The 24,886-nt window shown below is 35.2% G+C and overlaps 1 protein-coding gene across 1 annotated transcript in view; it reads left to right on the top strand.

Annotated features, from left to right (window-relative positions):
- Positions 1–24,886, top strand: part of COL11A1 (collagen type XI alpha 1 chain) — a 163,070-nt gene that overhangs the window by 112,137 nt on the left and 26,047 nt on the right. The window contains exons 42-53 of the mRNA XM_062581998.1: positions 3,959–4,066; positions 5,833–5,940; positions 6,975–7,028; positions 8,546–8,599; positions 9,354–9,461; positions 13,153–13,206; positions 14,247–14,300; positions 14,395–14,448; positions 23,011–23,064; positions 23,561–23,668; positions 23,865–23,918; positions 24,224–24,277. Coding sequence (XP_062437982.1) covers positions 3,959–4,066; positions 5,833–5,940; positions 6,975–7,028; positions 8,546–8,599; positions 9,354–9,461; positions 13,153–13,206; positions 14,247–14,300; positions 14,395–14,448; positions 23,011–23,064; positions 23,561–23,668; positions 23,865–23,918; positions 24,224–24,277 — 864 coding nt within the window. The remainder of the gene's footprint in view (positions 1–3,958; positions 4,067–5,832; positions 5,941–6,974; positions 7,029–8,545; positions 8,600–9,353; positions 9,462–13,152; positions 13,207–14,246; positions 14,301–14,394; positions 14,449–23,010; positions 23,065–23,560; positions 23,669–23,864; positions 23,919–24,223; positions 24,278–24,886) is intronic.

Genomic DNA, 24,886 nt, shown 5'->3' with positions numbered 1-24,886 from the left:
TTTTTATGCTGTCTTATTTAAATCTTATTTTTAAAAATGGAAAACTTAAACAATTGCCTTCTACTAAGCAACATGACAACTATATAGCATGATATTGTAGATTTTCTCCTGCCATGATTTATTAGTGACACAAATACTGTGCAGAGAATTTTTTAAATTTAATTATTCAATTATTTTTTCAATTTCAATTAAGTCCACTAAATTAAGTTTTTTTCTTCTTGTTTCTTATGGAAGCATCAGAAAAGATATATTAACCACTTAACACAGTCTGTGCTTCATATTATTTATGCTGATTTTTTTAGGTTCTGAATTGTACCTTTATTTAATGAAAGCATAAATAATAAAATTTTCAACAAAGAATAGGTTCTTTTCAAAAGACCTTTTCTATACTAAATTCTATCAAAGTCTTATCATATAGAGCCTTCAAGTTTTGTATCATTTAAATATCCTCTGATTTAACCAGGAAGATTATTTGCTTCTAATAGAATAGAACGTATATTGTAAAATGTAATAATTAGCTTCTGCAGCTGAGCAAATGTTCAAATCCTGTGGTTAATAGACTACAATAAAGGTAATTCTAGCTTTAGTAAAAAGAGATTTTTAAACCAGCAAAATACATAATTGCCACTATTTTTGGTTCACACAAGCCTGTTTGCTCTATTTCAATCTTATGTGCGATTCTCTTAGGGAAACAAGAGTCCTTCCCATTACACTTGTAAGACTAGCCCATTGCTAAAATACAATGGAACAGAATACTCAATTGTCTCAATGTTCCCATGCTGCCCTATTTACTCTGAGCAGCACCACAAGGAAATAATAAAGATGTTCATCTTGAATCCTCAGGAAGAATTAAGACTTGCAAAGCTGAAATTCCTGTTGGAGTTCTCAGCAGTTTCTGCACTGATGGTGCAAAAAACCACAAAGAAGCTCCCTCATCTGCCAGTCCCTGCCTGTAGCCAGGGCAGTACCATGCATCTGCCTCCCTGCATAGCTGAATCTTGTGGGGAGATGGGAAGCAGCAGGTTAGATTGCAGTTAACCTCTTTATCAGGTTATTGGAAATTTTTCTCTTGGGCTTTTGGTACCATCATGAATCTATTGAACAAATGTGGAAGAATACATGGCCAGAATCTGCCCACGTGATCAAGGAGATATTAGGAATTAAAGTCTAAATGTTAAGGTAAACTCATTTGCTCCCTGTCATTTTGTTGCTGTTATGCATCACCAGCCAGGTGTCCATTTTTTACTAATAATTTATAGAGAACTTTGACTATAGATAACCTGTTCAGAATTTAACCCAGCTTGCAAAAAGGCTTTAAAATTACTCCTGCACATTTTGACTTTTGACTAAAGAGTAAACAAATATGAATTGGGCAAAAGTTAACATTTTGATTCTAAAATTCTATTTATTTGAGTGAAGTTCTAATATACACTGTTATGTTGGCCCTTGTATGTTTTTAGTAAGGTTTATTAGTATCAGAAGACCTAGTTTCCTCTTTTTCCTCTTTCATTGACAATTAAATGTTTATGCAATCTGTACTCCTAGAAAGAGCAGTAAATAAGACAGGGAAAAATCAGCCCAACCTAAGTACCTCTATGATTTTAGAGCAATATAGATTGTTATGTACATAGTCATTCTATTCTCCATTTAGCACAATTCAGCAGAAGTCATACAGGCAGACCTCAGATTGTGAAAGGCTATGGAGCTTCAGTCTGGGCAGATTTATGTATTTAAAAGAAACATTGGCTTCTTATGCCAAGGCCATAAACTCTGCACAACATCTACACTTGCACAAGAGGAAGAACCAAGAGGGAGGGCAGAAGTTTTTACTTATGCATGCTTTGGTAGCCTCAGATACAAAAAAAAAATTCTTTAGCCAGCTGAAGGAATGCAATAATAAAAACCATAAGATTCATTCGGAAGTTAGGCATATCAGTTTTAGAGTAAAAATTATTCCTCTTTGTAATTGTTTGCTGTAAAAGTATGTTTTAGAAAACACTATTGCAGTATTTTTTCCCACATATAGCACCTATCTTGTCCCTTATCATTTCCAGTATTAGATTTTTAATGCTTTCTGTCATTATCTAAAAATATGGGCAGCTAAGCCTCCTCTTTATCACACTTCAAACAGGTAATTATACTTTAATACAGTTTTACATGGGTGGGTTGAAACGCGGAAAACTACTGATCAATGCAGCAATGTGCAGCATAATACCTGGCCAAAAATTTCTGTTGTGGCATGAGTTAGTTCTTTGTTTTCTTATGGGGAATATTCTTTCATCAAGATATTGTATTACTGTATTATGGAAACACAGAGGAAAAAAGTCTTAAAACAAGCTGCAGCACACTTCTATTATTAGGAACCGTTATTAAGCATCAGTAAAAATACGAAAAGGGGTATTTGTGAAAAGAGTAAGTACAGATTAGTATTGAACAAGTAACTGTTGAGTGTGAATTTCAGGTTACTTTTTTCACCCTTTGTCTTTACTTGTACACATGCTGGATTTACCAGCTGGAATCTCACTGAATAAGAACAGGTATCTTTTCTGTTGTTAAAAGATACTTATAAAAGTTACATGTAGATTATTTCAGTATCTTCAGAAGTTGGAGCTTTAAAATAGGACAGTAAGTTATTGGTATGATCCATTTCTAACCTTTAAAAGTATTGCAATGTTATGAAATCAATCCTTCACTTAAAGAAAAGTTCCAGAATACATGATTTTGAGAAGGGAATCAGAAAGACTTTGAACTGAATTTGTATTTTTTAAGGAGCAATCTTTAGGACTTTAGCAGGACTTTAACTTTTTCCTTTAATTTTAATGCATTTGCATTTGCAAAAGACTAAGGAAGGATTTGCCTTTCACAGTTTGGCTAACAGCTGTGAAACAAGTTTAATAGATGCCACTGTTATTAGATGTATTTAGAATTTCTTTTAAAAATAATAATAATTAAAAAAAAGCTTTCATCATAATGAAATGAAATTATACCTAAAGAGATCTTTCTGAACCATAAGTGGCTATCAAAAGAGCAAATTATTAGGAAAAAAAAAAAGAAACATATAAATATTTTGATTCTAAAGTAGAATTTTGGAGTGGGAAGTTCTAATGATGATCTTGTCAGACATGCTACTGACATAGCTTGGCCTCAGTTAGTAGCTGATAGAATTTTTTAAATGTCTCCTGTGTTACTCACATTTCTCAGGACATTAAAACAGTTCTTAGCATTTGCTTATAATATTACTTCTGCCATTAACATTAGAATTATCACTAGCACACTGGATACCATTTTTACTTTGACCTCTAACCTGATCATTGCTGTTCTTGTTGCTAGTTCTGCACTCAGTACCACATTCTCCAACCATTAATCTCATTTTAGGAATACACCAGGCCGTGGTCCAATGTTGTGATCAGAGTAATTTATCCCTCGAGACATTAACGCCAGAATATTTTCTGGAAGCTTTTCTCCATCAATTTTTATGATGTTACAGCCAACATTGCAAATGTAGCAATACCTTGAATAAAAACTCATCTCTGACATGAGTTTCCTTAACTATTTTATACGTTTTTCTTAAGGGTATGAAATCAAAGGATCGTTGACTGGTAATAGATTAAATGAACCAGAAGGGATTATTTAAACAGTCACAGCATGCTACAGAATGACTTTAAGTGTTCTCATGAGTACATTGAAATCTTAAAGTGCACAGGAAAATTGTTTTGTGCAAACTAAACACAACAGAGAACTTCTTAGAATTGCTTGCTTGTCTAAAATATTTTAAAATACAAATAAAGTTTGATCTGAAATGATGGAACAACACTAGCAGAGGAAATTCAACTTTGAGGGTATCCCTCCATATAAAAGGATGAATGAAAAATGAAAAGTGTTGACCTGCATCATGAAAAACAGCAACAGTTATCAGGGCTACATCAGAATGCTCTTACAATTCTTTATTTTCTTCCAGGGTTCACCAGGCGAACGTGGAGCAGCAGGCACTGCTGGCCCAATTGGTCTACCTGGTCGTCCTGGACCTCAGGGACCTCCAGGCCCTGCAGGGGAGAAGGGTGCTCCTGTAAGTAATCACAGAGTCGAAAAAACAGTCAAAGCACAAAACTTACTACTAATTCCAGAATATTACTTCTTCCCACTCCAGTATTTGCCTATTGAATGTACCTACACTAGTCCTTTTGTATTTACAATTATTTAAATAGTAAGGCATTTATTGTCATATTCTCTAATACCCAAGGATTAAATACATTACTTATATTACTTACAGCAGTAAGTGAATATAATCAAAAATATTTTGTCACAGTAGTCTTTCATTAAAACTTTATACCCAGCCACTGTGCATTAGAGTATAAGCATGCTTGTCATCACATGCCATTATCACTTAGTATAATTTTCTGGTGCATTCTCTTCCCTTAATGGTTTTCTTTCTGGAGAGATTTCCTTAACTTTTTTTAAAGCTTTTAATGTATCATAATGCGTCAGAATAATCTCATCCTGCTTATTTTCATTTTGTAATCTGCTCATTAGATTTTCTTTGAATGAAAGGCAAGTTCAGTTTTGCAGACATTTAGGTAACATCATTCTTCTCAGTTTTCTTGAATTCAGCCTCTGATACCTCAAAATACATTTTCCTAAAATCTAATCATGATTTTGGATTCTACTCTTTAAACAACCAGGAAAAGGAAAAGTCGTCATCAGCCAGTGCAGGGTGATAAACAAAACCAAAATATTAGCCAGTAGTTGTGGATAGCAGAAAATTTTGTCACTTGAATTTCCCACAAAAGCAGCATCATGTTGAGATCAGGTTTCAGAAGGTTTGTGTTTGTATCCCCAGCGGTAACTTACATCCACTCATTGCTCCAAGTTAGGACAAGATACCTCTGATTTTTAAGATGGAATGGTTTCAGCCGTATTGCCCAGTTGTCACAGAGGCATGCCTGAGCTTTAATTTTCTTTTTACAGACTTGTGTTACAGAGTATGATCTCTATATTTAGTATGTTTTCTGATTATTCTGAATATTAGCAAACCAATTGTATAGAAGTTGTGTGAGATAGGAGTGTAGTAAGGAGCTTTGGAATTAAACTCACTGCTGCTTCTAGCTTCCACTTGAATAGATACATGGAGCTGTCAGGCAGCCAGAAATGCTCTGATTTTCTGCGCAGGCCCAGTTTCAGACTAGAACAGATTCGAAACCAAACTGATATCAGGGAACCATCCACCAATAGTCCAATATAATATAAAACTCCATTCTCTAGCATATCCATTTCTCTAGCATATCCAAGTCTATTATGTTACTTCCTTTGGGAGTTGCAGCCAAGATAGTTATGAACTGACTTTGCAAATGTACACCTATGGGAGATTCTAACACGCCAGAAAGAATCTTTTTCGTATTTTTGTTACCTATTCTGTACCCTTAAAGTATGTAAAAAATATATATATTTTTTTTGAAGAAAGCAAAATGTTTAACTGTTCTAGATCAGATTTAAAGACAATTACTGTTCATTGAAATGGATTCTGTGAGAAATAAATAATTGAAGACAATGTCTAAATTTATCTTTATGTTAACTCTTTTAGAGTCGCCGGGGCATGAAGTTTACACATGGTGACAATAAAATGTCAGGGCTATTTGTGAGGGGAATGCATTTGATCTTTCTTGGGCTATAGTTTCAGTATAGACTAAAATAACTTTCTTTTTATATGATGAACTTTATCATGTGAACATCTCTGGTGGCTGAGACTACATCTATGTAATGTACTATTTACACTGTACTGTAATCTTCGTTAGTCTCCTGTGGTAACATTGATCACGTTCTTTTCTTCAAAATCAGGGTGAAAAAGGTCCTCAAGGTCCAGCTGGACGTGATGGAGTGCAGGGTCCTGTAGGACTTCCTGGTCCTGCAGGCCCAAGTGGTTCTCCTGGAGAAGATGGTGACAAGGTGAATCCTTATAATTGGCATTAGTGCATCTCTGAGGTCTGTGAGTACAGTTCTCTGGTTGTAGCTTTCCTCACAATAAATATGGCAACTTATCAACTCTTGCCAAAAAAAGAGCACCCCACCAGGCCCAGAAAAAAAGCTATAGTATGTCTGAGGGACGGATGCCACAGGAAGTCAGAACTTATGTTCAAGAACTAGTAGACAAACGTTTATATTGACAAAGAAACAAGGATGAACGTATAGCAAAACAAATCAAGGCACATGATGTCAAAATTGATATTTGCCTATTTTAAAAACTCAGCTTGTTGAATGAGTAAGATGAGACATTTTCAATATGTATAACAATTTGGAATCACTGTTGCTAGGCTGAGGGTGTCAGAATAAATCATTCACAGCAGAGACATCCTGTTGACTTCTGACAGAAATTAGGACAAAGTACCTCTCAGGATCATGTTGCATCTTTGTTTGATTCAGCACTGTTCTCTTAGTTAGCATAGTATAAAGGTAAAGACTTTGAGGCTTATGTTTGTAATGAATGACTATTGTTATGTGACCAACAGAGTATTTTATGTGATTTAATATAATTTTCTTTTATTATTGTATAAAGAAAACAATTATTTTTGACACCGTTTCTTGGCAATTTGAATCATTTTGAAGTTTTGAAATATTGTACATAACAGCGAGAAGCAGTTGTTCAGTCATGTACAGTTAGATTAGTCTGTAAATCAGAGTACTTTCATTATTAGTTCATATAAAGAACACAGTTTCCTTTATTTAAAGGTCAATTGCACTACACTTAAAAGCCAGGTCTTGTTGCCCTTTGCAGTATAGCAGTCAATATTTGGATTAGTATGTCATACTATTGATTGATGCAGATTTGTCTCCTCTAGGCCTTCACACTTGAAGCTGCAGCATAAAACAGAAGGAACAATCATGTAAAAGGGAATACCTAAAGATATTGTGATATTGACTTCAGCTAAGTGTGAAGGAGACCATTCTAAATGAGAAGTTTAACTTTAAACTTTCAATTACAGGGTGAAATTGGGGAACCAGGTCAGAAAGGCAGTAAAGGTGACAAGGGAGAAAACGTGAGTAGCAATGTCCTTTGTCCAATACATACTTTCTAAATAAAAAGCGTTATACAAGTCGCCTGCATATATCAAATGAACAGAAACAGACATATATGAAAACTGCTGTTTACTTTATAAGATTTTTTTTCAAAATAATGTTCACAGTTTTAATACAGTATTATAGGTCTGTGTTTATAGGACGTTGCATATATTTAGTATTTCTCATATTCCTTGAGCTTAAGGAATTGTTACAAAATAGTTTGGTAAAGTACATTCCTAAGCACCCTTCCTGTATAATTTTAATTCATCCATTTTACATTGGAACTGGAAGAGACCAAGAACAGATGTACATTCTCTTGTTGTATCTAAGGTAACTTGACTGGCTGGATTGTGCGATACCCACATTAGCTTATTTTCCATAATGTTAAGCTATATGAAGAATCAGCAGAAAAATCTACTGTCAATGAAACAAACAGGCTACAAGACTACAAGAGTTAAGAAGTCTCTTGTTCTAATCTCCTTATAAAGGACAGAATAACCTAGCAAGCTCTTTGAATTCAAGCATACTTCTGTATTAGAATTCCCAGCCTAGAAACTACAGAAAATATCTTTCTCATTTGAAAACCCAGACTAAAATGCAACTCTTCAGGTGTAAGGCTTTATACTTTCTTAGTTCTGCCCCTTATCAGTCTACTCCCTCCAGCTGGTGCAAAATGTAGATTCAACCTAGGGCAACATTTTAACCTCTTCATAAAGCAGTACCCTGCATTCCCATAGTCCCAATGCTAGACATTCCATTCCATTCCATCTGCAGATCAGACTGCTAAAAGATAAACAGTTACAATTCTGTAAAGGGCCTGGAAAAAATAAGAAGTCCCATGGTAATACATTTATTTTTTGCCATTTTGTACAGAATAGGTTTAAAAGTTTAATATCAAGGAGACTTCCAGTGCTCACAATAATTCAGCATTCAGATGTTAAACTTTCTCATGATTTATGGAAGTCAATGTAACAAAACAAGTCAAAATAAGAAGGAAGTCAATATAATAAAATAACAAGCTTTGTATTATGGCAAAAACCTTTTACAATTTCATGAAAACTGATTCAGATAATAAGCATTCTATCTAAAGATAAATTGTTAGATTATGCTTTAAAGATTGGCTTTTTTATGTACAATCTCATTAATAAGTCTGATATTTTTAATTCTGAAAAAAAAGTGTTTTCATCTTCATTCATGTTTGCATGAGAATCTATTTTAAATATCCTGAAACATTACAAATGTAAGTGCTTTCAATGAATGTCAGTTTAAAATTTATTATAATCATGCAAATCTGGGTCTTTGAGAGCTAGACAAATAACGCTTGGCTGTACTGAATGTAGAAGATTAAGAAATAATACTACGTTTTCTCTGGAGAAGTGTAGAAATGCTTAATAGACCTCAATCATACGAATATTGTTCTCTGTGTATTTGCTCTTCATCTCATTCCAGATGCCATAATCACTGACTTTTCTTCTTGGATATTTGTTTGTTGCAGGGTCCTCCAGGTCCACCAGGTCTCCAGGGTCCTGTTGGTGCCCCAGGTATAGCTGTAAGTATTCAGAGCAGAGCAATATTTACTCAGAGCAAACCTTAATCTTGCCATAACCAATCTGATACTTAGAAGTTCTTAGAACTGCATGGTAATTTATGCTGCTTACTGAGGAAAAGATTTCAAATCAATGTTAACAGATGTATCATTGTTCCCTTACATTCAGTTGTTTATTTTAAACATACATAGCAGCTGTATAGCTGCTGTTATATTGCAGATTTACAGCAGGGCAGTAATTTGAAGGAATCATTGAAACAGTGCAAGTAGTGAATGGGGCCAATCTTTTCAGTCAACTTGTTTAATTGTGTGTGTTACAATCAGTAGGAAAATCCACTTGGTACCAGAAGCATTTAAGAGAGAGTACCTATTTTGAATTCCATCTGATAACAAGTTGATTTTTTTATTTTTAGAAAGCTTTGAATTCTTTTATCATAAAGATTGATAGAGCAGTGTGCTGCTTGTATTTTACTAATATTTAGGTATTTGAGAGCTAGAATGTATAAGCAGATGTGAAAGTTAAGAGCTATTCAAGGAAAATTCTTGAGACATGCAATATTTGACCTACCTTAATCAGGGTATTTGCTTGTATTCTGTTTGTATAACAAATTTCATTGAATGAAGCGGTGTCATGCATTTGGAAAGATATTAGGGCTAATTTTAAGCCTTCTTGTAGTTGTTTTCCAGTGATTTTGGTGGAGCTTTTTCCTATTTTATGAGGCCTGTGATGTTGCTACTTTTCACCCTTTCCAAATAGGGTGGTGATGGGGAACCAGGCCCAAGAGGTCAGCAAGGGATGTTTGGGCAGAAAGGTGATGAAGGTCCTCGAGGTTTCCCTGGCCCTCCAGGCCCTGTTGGTTTACAGGTAAGTTCCTTTATTATTTTGCTGTTCTGTATTAGAAACTGAAAAACAGAGTGTTACGTACTATTACATACACAGTTGCATCAATTAACAATAGATGAAAGATTCCAGGTTCATAGACTTCATGCACAAATAACAGATTTAATGCTGAAGGAAATAGGTGGAATGCTCTTGAACCTAAATTCGTGTCTATAATAGGCTTTAGAATTTCACTCAGTAATTCATTTATTCAGGCAAAAATTTTGTTCTTGAACAAGACCACATCCTATTACTAGACATAAACATTTTAAAGAAAAGATTCAATCTAGAGGACTATTTAACATAGTCATTTGTTATATTTTTGCAATAGTTTTTGGTAACATACTGTATTTCTCAGTGATGTCGTTGCAGACACCACTTGTGTTCTGAAAGATTAGCAAAACTCCGTTATATATTTTTGAAACTATTTCTAATCCATATATTATGCTTCTGTATGAATCATATTTAGTTCCCTTTCTAAAACTAGAAAACTCTAGCAATGATGAGTGAATATACTAAACAGCATGTGTCCTTCCTGTCTACCATGTGTCGAATCAATCAGCTGTTTCACTAAGCCACACCTTAATCTGAATTTATCTTTTTAAAAATTCTATTGCATATTGCAGTTCACAAAACTTACAGTGAAGTTTATAAAATATTGCAAAATGCCATGGAAGATAAACAGTTCATTACTGCCACTACAGAAGCCTCTCATGTAGATTCATGTAAAAGAAGTTATTGTACTTGAAGGAGAAAACTACTTTATTTTCAGCAATAATAAATCAGGCAAAAAGTGATTCCTAAATTTTATTATGGTTTGTCCTTTTTTATTTTTCCCAAATTTAGGATGCTGTTTTTATTTAAAATAATTTTGAAGATTAATGTATTAGAATCATGGAATCAATAAGGTTGGAAGGGACCTCTGGAGATCATCTAGTCCAACCTCCCTGCTCAGCAGGGTCACCTAGAGCAAGTTAGACAGGGTTACATCCAGGCAGGCCTTGAATATCTCCAGAGAAGGAGACTCCACCACCTCTCTGGGCAACCTGGTCCAGTGCTCTGTCACTGTCACAGTGAAGAAATTCCCCCTCACGTTCAGACAGAACTTCCTGTACTTCAATTTCTGCCCATTGCCTCTTGTCCTGTCACATGGGGCAACTGATATTCTGCCTTTAATTTTAACGGATGCTAATCGTCATAAATATAAAAATCGATTAGATTGAGACTTACACAAATTAATTATTTCAAATGAGGAATTATATTTCTCTGAGTCTTATTTTCATTTGAGTATGTTGGTCCATGGACTAAGATCCTTTATATGTTACTAGTATTGAACTATCAGTGAGAAATCAAGAGCTTCTTTTATTCACTAGTACATTTCTCGTGGTAATAATGATCTGTTTGGGAGTAACAGCTTCTCTTTTCTTAGTTCTAATATTCCATGGTAACTATACCCCACTTGTTTTGATTAAATTCTACTGATGGTACTTGGACATTAAGTAAAAATATATGTATTCATAAAAAATAAATTGGGAATTCTGCATATTTATTAACTTCATTGTTAATTTCCTTAATATTTGAAATTGTATTTTTTCAATTGTATTTTTTAAAAATATGGAAGTTGCTTACAAAAGAAAGACAAAGTCAAGACAATTTCTAAAACTATAGTTTATATAAGTTATCTCATATGCAGTTTATGGCAATTTTACTTAAACCTTGAAATATAAAATGATAAACACCTCAATTACCACTTATTGTCAAGGGGGACTGAAAGGACTCCCAAAATACCATGTCCAATAATGCGTGAAATACTGATTCAGTGAAATCAGTGGGAGATTTCAGTGTTAGAATTGGAGTTCACTGAGAGGCTTTGGAGACCTTTTCATAGAAGGAAATACTAAGACCATCTAGGAGTCTACTGTACTCACTGTTTGGAACAGTTATCTACAAAATCATTATTTAAAATTCTTCACAGTGAAAGAAAATGTTAAAATCAATTTGAATTGTATTCAATGAAATATTACAAGGTTACAAAAGTACGGACAAAGTAAGAAAATGTGAATGAATACACATGAATACTAATCAGGACCTAACACTGATTTTAGATTCTTCAAGAATCAAAATTTCTTCATAAATAAATAAATAATAAACAATCTTTTGGGAAGGCAAGTGTGGAAAATTGCCATCAGCTTTTACTTCTAAACCAATGATGTTATTTTAATCTTACCCATTTTCTAAAAGGGAGAGTCTTCAAAAGCTGAACATACTGGTTATTGAATACAACAAGTAACATCAGATTTCCTTTCTGAAATTATTGGAAATTGCAGAAATTGCAATTCTAAAAGAAAAGTATTAATAAAAGAATAAAATCAGTTTACATTTCCTTATATGTCAAACATTATTTTTAAGGTATATTTCATTAGTTGTATTTTTCTTAATGAATAACAATCTTTTCAGACCTTGGTAGATGTGTTATAATGGCAGTGAATATGATATTGTTCAGGATCTGTAAACTATCTGCTGTGCAATTTTAGAATTACTTGAATCATTTTGTATTTATTTTTAAAGGTTAAGGTATAGTTTAGCCAGAAAAAGTAATGTTAGACAGTAATAATGAGACATGATTTAATTAAAATATTTTGAGAGGCGCGATAGAAAATCAATTCTAATTAACATGTAACATTACTGTAACAGACACTTTGGATCATTATACTGGAACTAAATATCTGATAATAAAGACTGGCATTTTTTTCAGGATTACCAAGTCTTCCATTCATTATCACTCTTTAGATAGTCTATACAATGTTTCTGAGTAGTTAAATATGAGTTAAGGTTGAAATAGATTTAATATGTCTGAAAGTAATAAAAGCACCTGCTGCTATAAATTGTATCAAAAGCTCATGTGGAAAGAAATATTCACTGACATCACTGGTCAGCATGTACTTCAATCAATACATACAGTTTAGTGAAGATGTTACTATCACTTATGGCTTCCATTTTAATAGAATACAATCTATTAGCTTTTAACATAAGCAAGGAATAAAAAACAAAAACCACCCCATCAGATGAATGAAAGATGGCTCTTTCATGCTGATTTTCTAATAGTAAATAGGCTGTCACAATAACCACAGTGCATTGAGAGGTCATTCAAGTTTCCACAACAGTAGACAGTAAGGACAAGCATCATTTTTAGAAAAGATATGCCAATGCAATGGCATTTAGCAGGATTCATTACTTCCCTTGGACTCCTTGCTAAAGTAGTTATACAGCTTCCAGTATTGCGATGTCTTAAGTACCTTTGCATGCCACTTAACTGTGCTGCATTAATCATAGGTTTTTTACATTCATCTGTATCATGGCATAAATTAAATCATCCAAACCTCCAGTGGAATCATGACAGTGTTTTTTCAAGTCAGCCACCTCAGCCTGTCAGTGTCACAACTTCTTTTCCAAAATTTTCTACTTCAGTTGGTTTACAGGCTTACATATATATTTGCTGTAATATAAAAAATTCCTTAGAAAATTATTTTTTCTTTTAATGTAAAAATGTTTTGTTTTTGTGTTTCTCCTCAAGTTTCACACACAAATGTGATTTATATTGTTTCACACTGATGTATATCTCATCACTCCAGATACTCTACTGATACAGTTTTCTTTTGTCTTCCATGTTTTTTAGGGTTTACCGGGCCCACCAGGTGAAAAGGGAGAAAATGGCGATGTGGGCCCGATGGTAAGACTTTCTCCCCATCAGTCACTCTAGGAGCCATAAATATCATCCATGTATTTCCTTTTATTTTATTTTATTATTTTTTTTTTTTTTTTGTATCTCACAATGTGATAAGGCACTCTTGAATCAAGCATCTGAATTTAGTGCCTGATTACGAAATTTTTTGTGTATTATCAGCTCTTTCTGGAATTTACTTTGCATCCATCTCATCTCTAAAATGAAGATTTACATAATCTAAGGAGCTACTCTGAAGAGTAGGTAGGAAAGTAAACGCTATGTCTATATGAGGTAGGACAACAGTGAACATGTTCATGAAAGAAAGAGAAAATGGAGAGACCCCTGCATTGGAGAGAGTTTGGAGCTGTGTCCCTGAAATAGGAGCTTCAGGACATTGTGCCTCAGCATAAGGAAGCAATAGCACTGATTCCATGGGACTTTGCAGGCCAACATAAAGACAAAAGATGCTAAATAAATGCTACTTGGCTATATTTACTATATTTCTATGGGTGATCTTGATACTATGTTCTCCAACTGTACATATTGTTTATCTGTCACAAAATGCCTTCTGGGCCCTGAGAGAAATGCAAGCTATCTACAATATATTAACACATACACAATATCTCCAGCACCCTATGCGAAGCCTGGCTGCTTTATTACTGCCCACCTGTAGACACAATGTGCAGCTCTGTCACTTGGCTGTGACAGTAACATGGCTTATCACAGACAGATAAAGTAACACCAGACTTTTTGGACAGTAGAAAGAGTATGTAGGTAATCTATAGGGTAAATACAGTGCAGAAAGCCTGTCCTCAAGAGTCCTAAGCATCAGATCATTTCCAGTTCAGGTACTGTATAATATAGCCTGGAACCCCAATCAGCCTGTGATCTCTTGCCTTGGGCAACAATGTGGCCCTACAGCTTGTGTAGCACTGTGAAGATTAAACATCCTCTACAGATTGAGTATATTATTTCTCATTGACAAAAAAGCTCCATCAGACTTATTTTTATGATTGCTAATATACTATGTTTTCTCTTTGATATAGGGTCCACCTGGCCCTCCAGGTCCAAGAGGTCCCCAGGGTCCTAATGGAGCTGATGTAAGAATTAGTCTGTGTTTCAGTTTTCACATTCCTTTAAAAAATCAGTAATAAACATTATATTTGGAATAACTAATACTTTTTATCATTGTAGGGTCCTCAAGGCCCCCCAGGCTCAATTGGTTCTGTTGGAGGTGTTGGTGAAAAGGTGAGAATGCTGATAATATCCTCCAAAAAATAGAAACCATTGGAATAGAAAAGTGAATATACATTTTGATTCTTCTTCTGGGCTATAGAGATAAATTAGAGTTCCCAAATATCCTTCATTGACTTAATAATTGTAAACAATGACCTAGTTATGCTGTTAATAGCAGAATTACAGTGGCTGGCCTTTTTATTTTGCTTTTTACATGAAAAAACATTAAACAATCAGAGTGAAGAGCCTTGGAGGAAAAGAGGAAGTTTTCAGGTGAAGTAGGTAAAGTTATGACTATCTCCTTAATTACGTAGTTTGATGCCTTGAATAACATTATTGGCTTCAACAGTATTTTCTTCATTTTATACTGGTGTACCGTGGAATACCATTTAGCCTTCTATCTGGAATATTAGAAATTATAAGCTATTCTTTAATGTATCCATAGTAAATGTACCTTTGAGGGGAAGTAGACCTGAAGCATCAATATGTATCTGTTCTTCATCCAAATAGACACAGTTCCAATAAATTCAAAAGTCTGAGGATGATTTATGGTAGCTAAAAGTTGGATCTAGAGTGATGCTGTGTGATATCTGTTCTTCAAAGTTATTTTCATTGATATTTTCAAATTAGTATTCTGAAAAAGGGGAGGAGGGGGCATGTAATTTCATACCTCACCAAAGAACATGTCATACACTATCTTTTTCTTAAAGGAAGGATTTTATATGTAATAGCCTTTATTTAATGGCTTTTTTATGATGCATTTGACCAGCATAGAGTATTTAAAAATGCTGAGCAAACACAGAATTCAAAAGCCAGCCCCTTGAAATTCCTACTTATGTAGTATTTGTTTTAAAAAATTAGATGACTTCAGCTATATTACAGATGTAAATCTTAAGGCATTTTGCTATAAAGTTATGGATTTAATATGATTTTTTTTTTAATTAGGGTCAGGCAATTTGAAAAATGATAGTAGAATGAGCATAAGGTAAAGGAAAAGGAATAGAAATATATTTCAGGCTACTGTATATATAACTTGTTGAGAAACTACATGGCTTGCCCTTAAGTCTTTAAATATTTGACACAGAATATTATATGCATTCAGTAAGACATTGGTGTCAGTGAATCCTAGGAAGGACAGCACATAGTGTTGATAGTTTTTCAGAAAATGAAGCAAGTTTTCTTAGTCTCCTTTATTCCCTATTCCACCAGATAATTAAATGGACAGGTACCTTTTCCCTCATCTTTGTCATTTACCGTCACTGAACTTCAGCATTTCAGAAGTTGTACTTAGCTTCTGCTGCCTTTCATTTCTCCACATACTCTATTTGAGACAGTTGTACAGTCTAGGTACAAATTCATCAGAGCTGTGCATTTACTAACTCGAATACCAGGTCAATCAAAACCATTTGTATTTGCCATGATCTTCCTCTTAATTATTCTCCAGAAACACGTGACTCTGCTTAACAGAGCCATAGAATTTTTTTTTTTCACAAGATAAGGAAGCTGCTATTGCTTTCCCTGGATCATTTGTAAGAATAATAATAAAAAATCACAAAAATCTGCAACTCATCCTACAAGCTTGCACCTTGCAAGCTTCTCATTCTTCTGTGGTAACAAAAGATCTTTCTTACAATACTCTTCAATATTGTTGGCCTCTACCATAAAATTTAGGTAATGTCTGGGTTCTTTTCATTAAAATGACTTTTCTTCAAATGGCCCTTCACTTATATTAGGGTCATGTCCAAAGGAATCACCAATTCCTTATCAGTATTACAAAACTATCATTTTAATAGAATTTTCAGATGCTTCATGATTTTTTCTACATGCCCATCAAATAAATCACATACTAGTGCTCTGGGATGCAATGAAAAGAGTCCTAGAATGATGTAACATAAAAATAATGATGATGGCTTGATGGGAAAATGTCTTCCTTTGTCCCATCTCTGTCTTCTGAGATCAGAGGGTACTGATCCCAGGCAAATGAAAATACTGATTGTGTACAGTAGATTTTTCATGCTGGTGCTGTCGTGTCTGAAGCTGACAGCACTTCATTCCACCTTCTCTTTCAGTTATGCACGCTGACCATCAACCTATCTCTTGGTAACAGTGGCTTTCTTTCATCTATTTTACTAGTAATTGCTAAAAACATACAAATCATTACGCCCTTGTGCTTGCTTGCATTATTTTTTTAACAAGGTTATTCTCTTTAAACTCCCAAGCGTGTGACATTGTTCCCTCAGGCTATCTTAAAAGGGAATTTGACCTCATAAAGAGCTGCAGGATATATTTTTCTCTCTGGAAAAAGTACCAAAACCACATTTGAATGCGTGAGCTGTTAAAGATGGCAAAATATCATTGCAAAAAAAGAGAGTCTGTTTGTCAGTGAAACAGGAAAAAAATGGGCACTGTTGGAAAAAAAAAAAAAAAAAAAAAACAAATTTTCCTTTGACCACGAGGAAACGAGGAAACAAAATTATATTGAGAACATTACATCCAGGGTGGCACCATTACAGCTTTAAAAAAATGTTGCATTGATGTCTGTAGGAATTTTGCCATTGGTCTCAATCAGCTCTTTCATTTTTATTGTTTCATGATCAAATTCTATTCCAGTCATTTTGTAAAAACATTGACTTCTATTGCAGTCTTTATTCTTCTCTTTCTCCCTGTGGCTCTTCTGTGTGATTTAGAGTCCCAGTTGTGACAGTCATCCCACCAAATTTAATTCAAGACCATGAAATTCAAACTGTGCATCAATGGTTGTCATTTTTATTTCCTCTTGCTTATTTCCCATGTTCTCTGTGTTCATATAGAGATACTTCCAAGCGTATTGTTTTACACGTTTTTATTTCTTCTAGTTATTTTCCTCCTCCTTCTCAAGTTTTAATACATGCCAAAGTTTTTCCTAGTTAGGACACCTTCCTCCTTAATTTCAGCTCCATTTAATGAGTTCTGCAAGCTTAGAAATAAAAAGAGTTGTTTTGTCAGGAGGAGTTTAGTTTTGTCATTCACATTCACATGGTGTTCCTGAAATCGGAGGACAGTTCACGGTTTTAAACAAAGCATGCCTTTTGCCCTTTCTTTTCATAGAATCATAGAATCGGTAAGGTTGGAAGGGATCTCTGGAGATCATCTAGTCCAGCCTCCCTGCTCAGCAGGGTCACTTACAGCACGGTAGACAGGGTTGCATCCAGGTGGGCCTTGAATATCTCCAGAGAAGGAGACTCCACCACCTCTCTGGGCAACCTGGTCCAGTGCTCTGTCACTGTCACAGTGAAGAAATCCCCCCTCAAGTTCAGACAGAACTTACTGTACTTCAATTTATGCCCATTGCCTCTTGTCCTGTCACATGGGACAACTGAAAAGAGTTTGTCCCCGTCCCCTTGACACCATCCCTTCAGGTACTTGTACACATTGATAAGATCCCCCCTCAGTCTTCTCTTCCCCAGGCTGAAGAGGCCCAGCTCTCGCAGCCGTTCCTCATAGGGCAGGAGCTCCAGCCCTCTGATCATCTTTGTAGCCCTACACTGGACTCTCTCCAGTAGCTCCATGTCTCTCTTGTACTGGGGAGCCCAGAACTGGACACAGTGCTTGAGATGAGGCCTCCTCAGGGCTGCGTAGAGGGGCAGGATCACCTCCCTGGACCTGCTGGCAACAGTCTTCCTAATGCACCCCAGGATACCATTGGCCTTCCTGGCCACAAGGGCACATTGCTGGCTCATGGTCAACTTGTCATCCACCAGCACTCCCAGGTCTTTCTCTGCAGAGCTGCCCTCCAGAAGGTCAGCCCCCAGCCTGTACTGCTGCCTAGGGTTACTTTTCCCTAGGTGCAAGTCTCTGCACTTGCCCTTGTTGAACCTCATGAGGTTCCTCTCCGCCCAGCTCTCCACCCTTTCCAGATCTCTCTGAGTGGCAGCACAGCCCTCAGGTGTGTCAGCCACTCCTCCCGGCTTGGTAGCATCAGCAAACTTGCTGAGGAGGCACTCTGTCCCCTCATCCAGGTCACTGGTGAAAAAGTTGAACAGGATGGGACCCAGTACTGAGCCCTGGGGGACTTCCCACATACTTCCCCTCAATGTTTTTCTTATTATGTCAGCATGCTTTGTCTTCTGCCTCACCTTCAGGGAAGGCATATAATGTTATAGATTATACAATTCAGTGTTGATCGTAGAGTGTGGAAAAATATTTTGGCGTCTTCCTTGTCACTGTTGTGGGGTGAAATACATTGTTCACTTTCATGTTTGCATGGTTGAACTACAAGGAGATATTTTATCATTAATACCAGGGTTTCAAGGACCCCTTATCTTCTGGCAAACTATAAACAATTTTTATCACATTTAGTGCCATGTATTTTTACTTAGCTTGTTGTTTCCTCCTCTGTACACATAAAGGCCTAAATGATCAAAGACATCTGCAGTACAAATGTGCATGTAGCCTTGCATTATTAATGATGGTAGCCTCTATGAAATGGTCCAGAAGTCTGGAGACTTGCACTCAGCCAACCCCAACCACTTAAACTCAGCCTCTACTCAGAGACTTTTCTCTTTGTTCTGCTTTTAGTTGAGAAAAAGGGCAAGACTAAAATGTACCAACATATATTGATCTCTAATTTGATGTCAGAGACCTAACATACAGATACATAGTCTAAATACACAGTAAATTGCTTACAGCTTCTGGAAACTGGGCCTTAGATGTTTACCTCAATTGAATGTCAAGCTACTATTCAGGAAAAAATGTATACATGTATTGATTGGTTTTTGCTATTTGATTTCACCATAAAGCTGTAACTCTACAGCTTTATGAATTACAACATGGAAAGAAAACAAAATAAGTAACTGAAACCTCAAGCTTGTCTTCTAGAAATCCTACTAAATATAAACTCCATTTTTCTAAATTATGGATAATCTGTCATAAGTGCAATGAGTGATGCAAAATGAATATCTACAGAAGCTAAGCACTCTTTTTATAGCCTCTCAGAGTTTAAATCTGTTTTAATTTATTAAATTTGATATTAGAAAACAACTACACTGATTTAGGTTTATAGTCCTTCCCATTATATTATTCTAAAATAACTGAAATAAAAGACTAGTAAAGAGTCCAACCCAGCAAACAAGTGAAATTAATACATTATGTGCTTGATCAGTCATGGATTTATACTGCAGATGGAAGTAAAAGGACTCAAAATCAGTTCAGTATTCTGGCCCTACATTTAAGAACATTGCCAATAAGTTTGCATAGATATTTCTGTGTGTACACATCATTTATCTACCCACCTCTTTGGTTGTAAACATTTAATGAGTGTGGACTTGCATATAAGACAATAGAATACGGGGAGGTTATTGGCTAGTTTGGATCTCTTTTGTAATTTTGGGCCTCTAGATCTTATTAGTGTTAACAGTTGCTACGCTATTTAGTCAAAACGTGGCTATGGCAATTTATGCTAGCTATGTAGCTCCACTGATCCATAATATGGACCTATGTAAAAACATAGTCAATATGCATATCCATGAGACAAAAGTTTGTTTTCTAGGGTCGTTTTTTTTTTTTGTTTTTTGGTGAGAATGGCAAAAAGGAGGAAGAAGTGTAATTGAATCCTCTTCTCCAGTCGTAGTCAGTAGCAAGGCTGTATCTAATTCTTAGAAAGTAAATCACTGTATTCCAGAATAAAACCAAAAGGTGGCAGACTTCTATCCAATGTCTCTTTGTCACTGTACTTTGTGTGGACAGTTTTTTAGAAATGTCTTAAAAAGGAAAGATCTGATGGTAGAGGAAGGAAAAAATTCCAGAGGTTCCGTAAATCTGTTAGATCATAAAATCTATTTCCCCAAAAGAACGTATTTCCTATGGAGAGGGTGCATCTTTTTCTGAATTAATACCATCCTTACCAAAAAGAGCAAAGAAGGAAGACAAGGACAAACAATAACCTATAGATTGCTCAATTATTTAATAGATATAAATATGGACTCTCTAAATACATAGCAGTTAGGATCTTCCTTAACAGCTGTCTGAAATAAGTATAACCTTTCATAGCATTTAATGTTTGGAAGGAAAAATAATTTTCCTAATGTTAGGAAAATCAGTATCAGAAAAAGGAAAGATTACATATGGAGAGGACTCACAGCTTTTTTATAGAGCAACATGTGGTTTAGGTATTACTCTGAGACTAAACCGTAACTAGACTGGTTTTCCACAGATGCCCTTTGAGGAGAGCATCCTGATGTTTTCTAGCCCTTCCACATTTGCTGTCTTCCAGAATGCTTCTTTTGTGGAAATACTATGCACAGAGCCCACGTGGGCTGCCTGCACTTGCCATTTTAGACATGTCTGCTATAGCAGAGATCCATAAGATCCCAAGAGCACATTGTTCTCCCGGTGACCCCAAGTACACTTCAAAAGCTCAGAGAAAGCCTATCATTTTCCTTCTTTGCATGAGATCATAAAATGAAGATGAGGTTGCCAATGGGAAGGGGGAAGGATGATTTTCAAGTCAAATGTGAATCATCGTAAATTACAGTATCTTTCGGCAAAAAGGCAGAAAAAGAACTTGCTCCCTGGGAAGCTTAAAATGGGATTACACTGGCACAGGTGCTTGTCAGGCAAAACTTCACACAATCTGTATTCTATGTCACTCACCTAATCAGTCCTGCAATGGAATATATACAGGGAGATCCTCACATCTTTGGGGAACCCCGTTGAAGAGCAATATTTAATTTAGGTCTATATCCTGGACTCTGTTAGATAGAATGTAGATTTATCAATATTCCACTAACTTGAATAACATCAGTTTGTTTGCTAATTCCAGACTTCCTTCTCTACAGCTACAGGAATCCAACCTGATAGCTGTCATGGACAAAAAAAACAATACTAATGATGCTCCAGATTCAATAAATCCTATGAATTTTCATAGAAACACACTTAAAACCTGCTTTTGACTTGAACTATCCAAAAGACATTTTTTAATAATGAATTCTGTATCACAGAAGCAAATGAGTATTAAGTACTAAAAGGGAAAGCTATCTCTTAAGATCAGTGCAAGTTTAAGTAAGTCTAGTAAAACAAACTGCGTTTCTAAAGTCAAATTCACCCACTCAAAATGCCCTTTCTAAAGGACATTTTAATATTGTTCTCAAAATTCTGGTAATCTCTTAATTATCCAATTCTGGAATTCTGGAATTCAGTTGTGTAGCTTCTATTCCTCTAAAGTAGTATTTATATTGAGCCAAATTCTGGTCCTAGTGAGGTCATCATACTGCCATTAGCTTCTGTGAATAAAAGTTCAGTATCCATAGCATAAGAATTTGTTTAAACTTTAACTTTAATGACTTATCCTTTTACACTCTGCATGGAAATGAGAGAGGTGCATGTTGTATTAATTGAATTGCCATAGGGTGAAGAGGGGCAAACAGGTCGTACAGGATATAATATATACACAAGCTTAATTCCAAATCTGTGTTTGAGTACAGTGAAGAAGATTGGATCAAGTTAATTTTTAATTGGATTAATTTATTTAACTGGATGAAATTTTCGACACTGAAGTATTCATATATTTAGGCATAAATCAGAAAGATTACTGGCAAGATTTAGTTGGTTTCATAAAGGTGTATATATTTACCTCTGGTTATAACTTTGCTACAGGAAAATGATCCTCCCATTAATAGTTAAATTGAGAAGTTCTATGGAATAAAAATATATAACTTATCATTCCATGACAATCACAAAGCATGTTCTGTTATCCCTTCATAGATTTGTGTATCTGTTTGTAATAGCTAAACATTTTAATACCAGAGTAATTTTCTATAAAGGTTTATTTATCCATCTACTGAGCTAGAAAATAATCAGCCATAACTAAACTTTAAAATGAACAGTGGCAAAAGCAGTCTTTGACATGTACAATACTGTGTATTGGCACAAAAAAGACTAAATTAACTTATATGTTCAGTTAATATTGTATTATTTTGACTTGCACAGATTGTCTCCATATGGTGTTCTCCTAAAAGCCATCTGGCTTACTAAACAATTTTCATCACCAGTAATACACAGTGTATACCTCTGTGGCCTGTAGAGAAAGTTTTATTAACTGTTATGTTATTATTTTATCCTTGCACTTTTTTATATAATAACAGTAGCTATAGATATAATGTTTTCATTCCATTGAAATTCATTTCCAATTAGTATTCCCTTCTTTGTAGGGATTTGCTTCCAGGCAAAAATATCTGTTCTGGAGAAAAAACATACACAGTCACTACTTCCTTGGCTTTTTTGTGACTAGAAACAAAGATGACAAACAGGAGATTTGCAGAACATGATATGATAAAGAGGAAGATTTTCCAAAACCAAAGGGAACGTGCATCACCCTTTCAAACTGAAAGCTTAGTATGACAGTTTCTCTCTAAAAGTTCAGATTCCATTTCAGCAAAAATATATATGAGAAACTCAACACTATTTAGATAGACCCAATGAAAGGCCATTCCTGTGAGCTGTTCACATGAATAAGCATAAGCAGTCTGTCATAACAGACGTAAATTCATAGAAATATTCCATTTAAGGACTCATCAATTTATTGGCATACTTTTACAGGGTGAACCTGGAGAAGCTGGTAACCCTGGACCTCCTGGAGAATCTGGGACATCTGTAAGTATTTTATTTTCCTTTTACCGTTATTATGCTTAACTAAGGTATCTGGTAGTGCTTACCTCAGAAAACATACGATCAGATTACTTGTGCACTTGTGTAGATTTTCTTTAAATTTCCATTGATGATTTTCTACCTTTGAAATGTCTAATTATGGCCACATCTTTTACTGTAATAATTAGAGATCAAAGCTGAAGACTTCCTTTCTTTCACTTTTTCCAAAAGTATTGTCTTTGACATGCATGTTTTTGTCTCTGAAGACAGTCCATTGATGCAAAAGTAGGTTCAAAGTCATATCTCAGTGCAGAGGCAGGCACTTAGACCTGAGATTCACAGGTATTACAATCTGGACCTAAGAGCCTAATTTCCCATCCACAAGCCAGCATTTATTGAGAAGGAATAACATTGCCCAGATCTGAGAAAGAGTTTTATCATTGTAATCTCTTTTTGGTCATCCAATTTCCAGACCACTTCTTTGTGCTTATATTTTCTGCAGGGTCCAAAAGGTGAAAGAGGAGAAAAAGGCGAAGCTGGTCCACCTGGAGCAGCTGGACCACCAGGTGCTAAAGGACCTCCAGGTGATGATGGACCTAAGGGTAACCCAGTAAGTGAGCTTACTAATTTTAACACAAAGCACTATGAAGCACTGCTAACTCATCAAAGCTTTGCTACATATAAAACCGTGCATTAATTTCTATATGTGAGCTAAATTCATTATACTTTTCATAAAATACTTTGTGATGATTATTACTTTCTCTCAGAGGACGACATTTTTCTTGCTTTCTTCCCAATTTATCTAGGGCCCAGTTGGTTTTCCTGGAGATCCTGGTCCCCCTGGTGAACCTGGTCCTGCTGTAAGTCTATTAAAAAAAAACAATTTTAGCTCCTAATCTTGGATTGCACTAAATTCTAGTTACCCCTGCCTCTCCCTTGTCTAGCTTGTAAGAGCTGGAAATCTTGATTGTAAGAGCTGTTGCTTTGGCTATTCATATATTTCCTAAATCTTAAAGCAGGGTTAGAAATGTTTAAAAATTTTTGAAAATAGTTTTCTTAGGAAAATGCTCTGTAGAAAAAACATGCCCTTATATTTGCATATGAAACTAAATTACTTAATTTAGCTGAATTTGATAATTTGCTCATTTTCCTCTTATTTCTGTAGGGTCAAGATGGTGTTGGTGGAGAAAAGGGTGAAGATGGTGATCCTGGTCAACCTGTAAGTTGTTTCTGTCATTATGTGTCGGCTTCATGTTCACTCATGCTGAATTCGTGGTTTCTATAAATTCATATTCTTAAAAATACTTTCTAAATAGATTTTTAATATATTTTATTGAAAAATATCTATTTATTTCCTCACAGAGAAGGAAGTGCCCAAACTATAGTCATAATCAGAAGCAAGAGCTCAATTTCTTTCAAAAGTAGGAACAAATGATGTGTTAAGGATTTGTGCCTGAATTGCTGAGAAAGCACTGAAAATAGAGCAGCTCTGAGCATAACAGGGAATGCTGCAGCTATATAATCTTCATTAGCTCACTTGATGAAATGAAGCAAAATCTTGGTATTTCTTGGTATTCTTGGTACTTTACATCACATTTAAAATTTATCTGAGCAATAAGTATATTAAGCGTCCAAGTCCTTATACTTCAGAAGATTACCATATTAAAACATTATAAATTTAATTTCTAATTGCAAAAAACCTAGCATTTCCTATTTGTAAAGTCCCATTTCCAGCACTGAATGCTCTGATTATCAGGGAACTATCCTATACAGTATAGTTTGGGGAAAAAAAATGCCTAGTACATTGGTAGACACATGTGGTTGGAAC

This window comes from Rhea pennata, chromosome 8 (assembly GCF_028389875.1).
Source record: "Rhea pennata isolate bPtePen1 chromosome 8, bPtePen1.pri, whole genome shotgun sequence".
Classification (NCBI taxonomy): domain Eukaryota; kingdom Metazoa; phylum Chordata; class Aves; order Rheiformes; family Rheidae; genus Rhea; species Rhea pennata.
The sequence above is the reverse complement of the archived record's forward strand: the minus strand, read 5'-3'. Positions and strand labels throughout refer to the sequence as shown.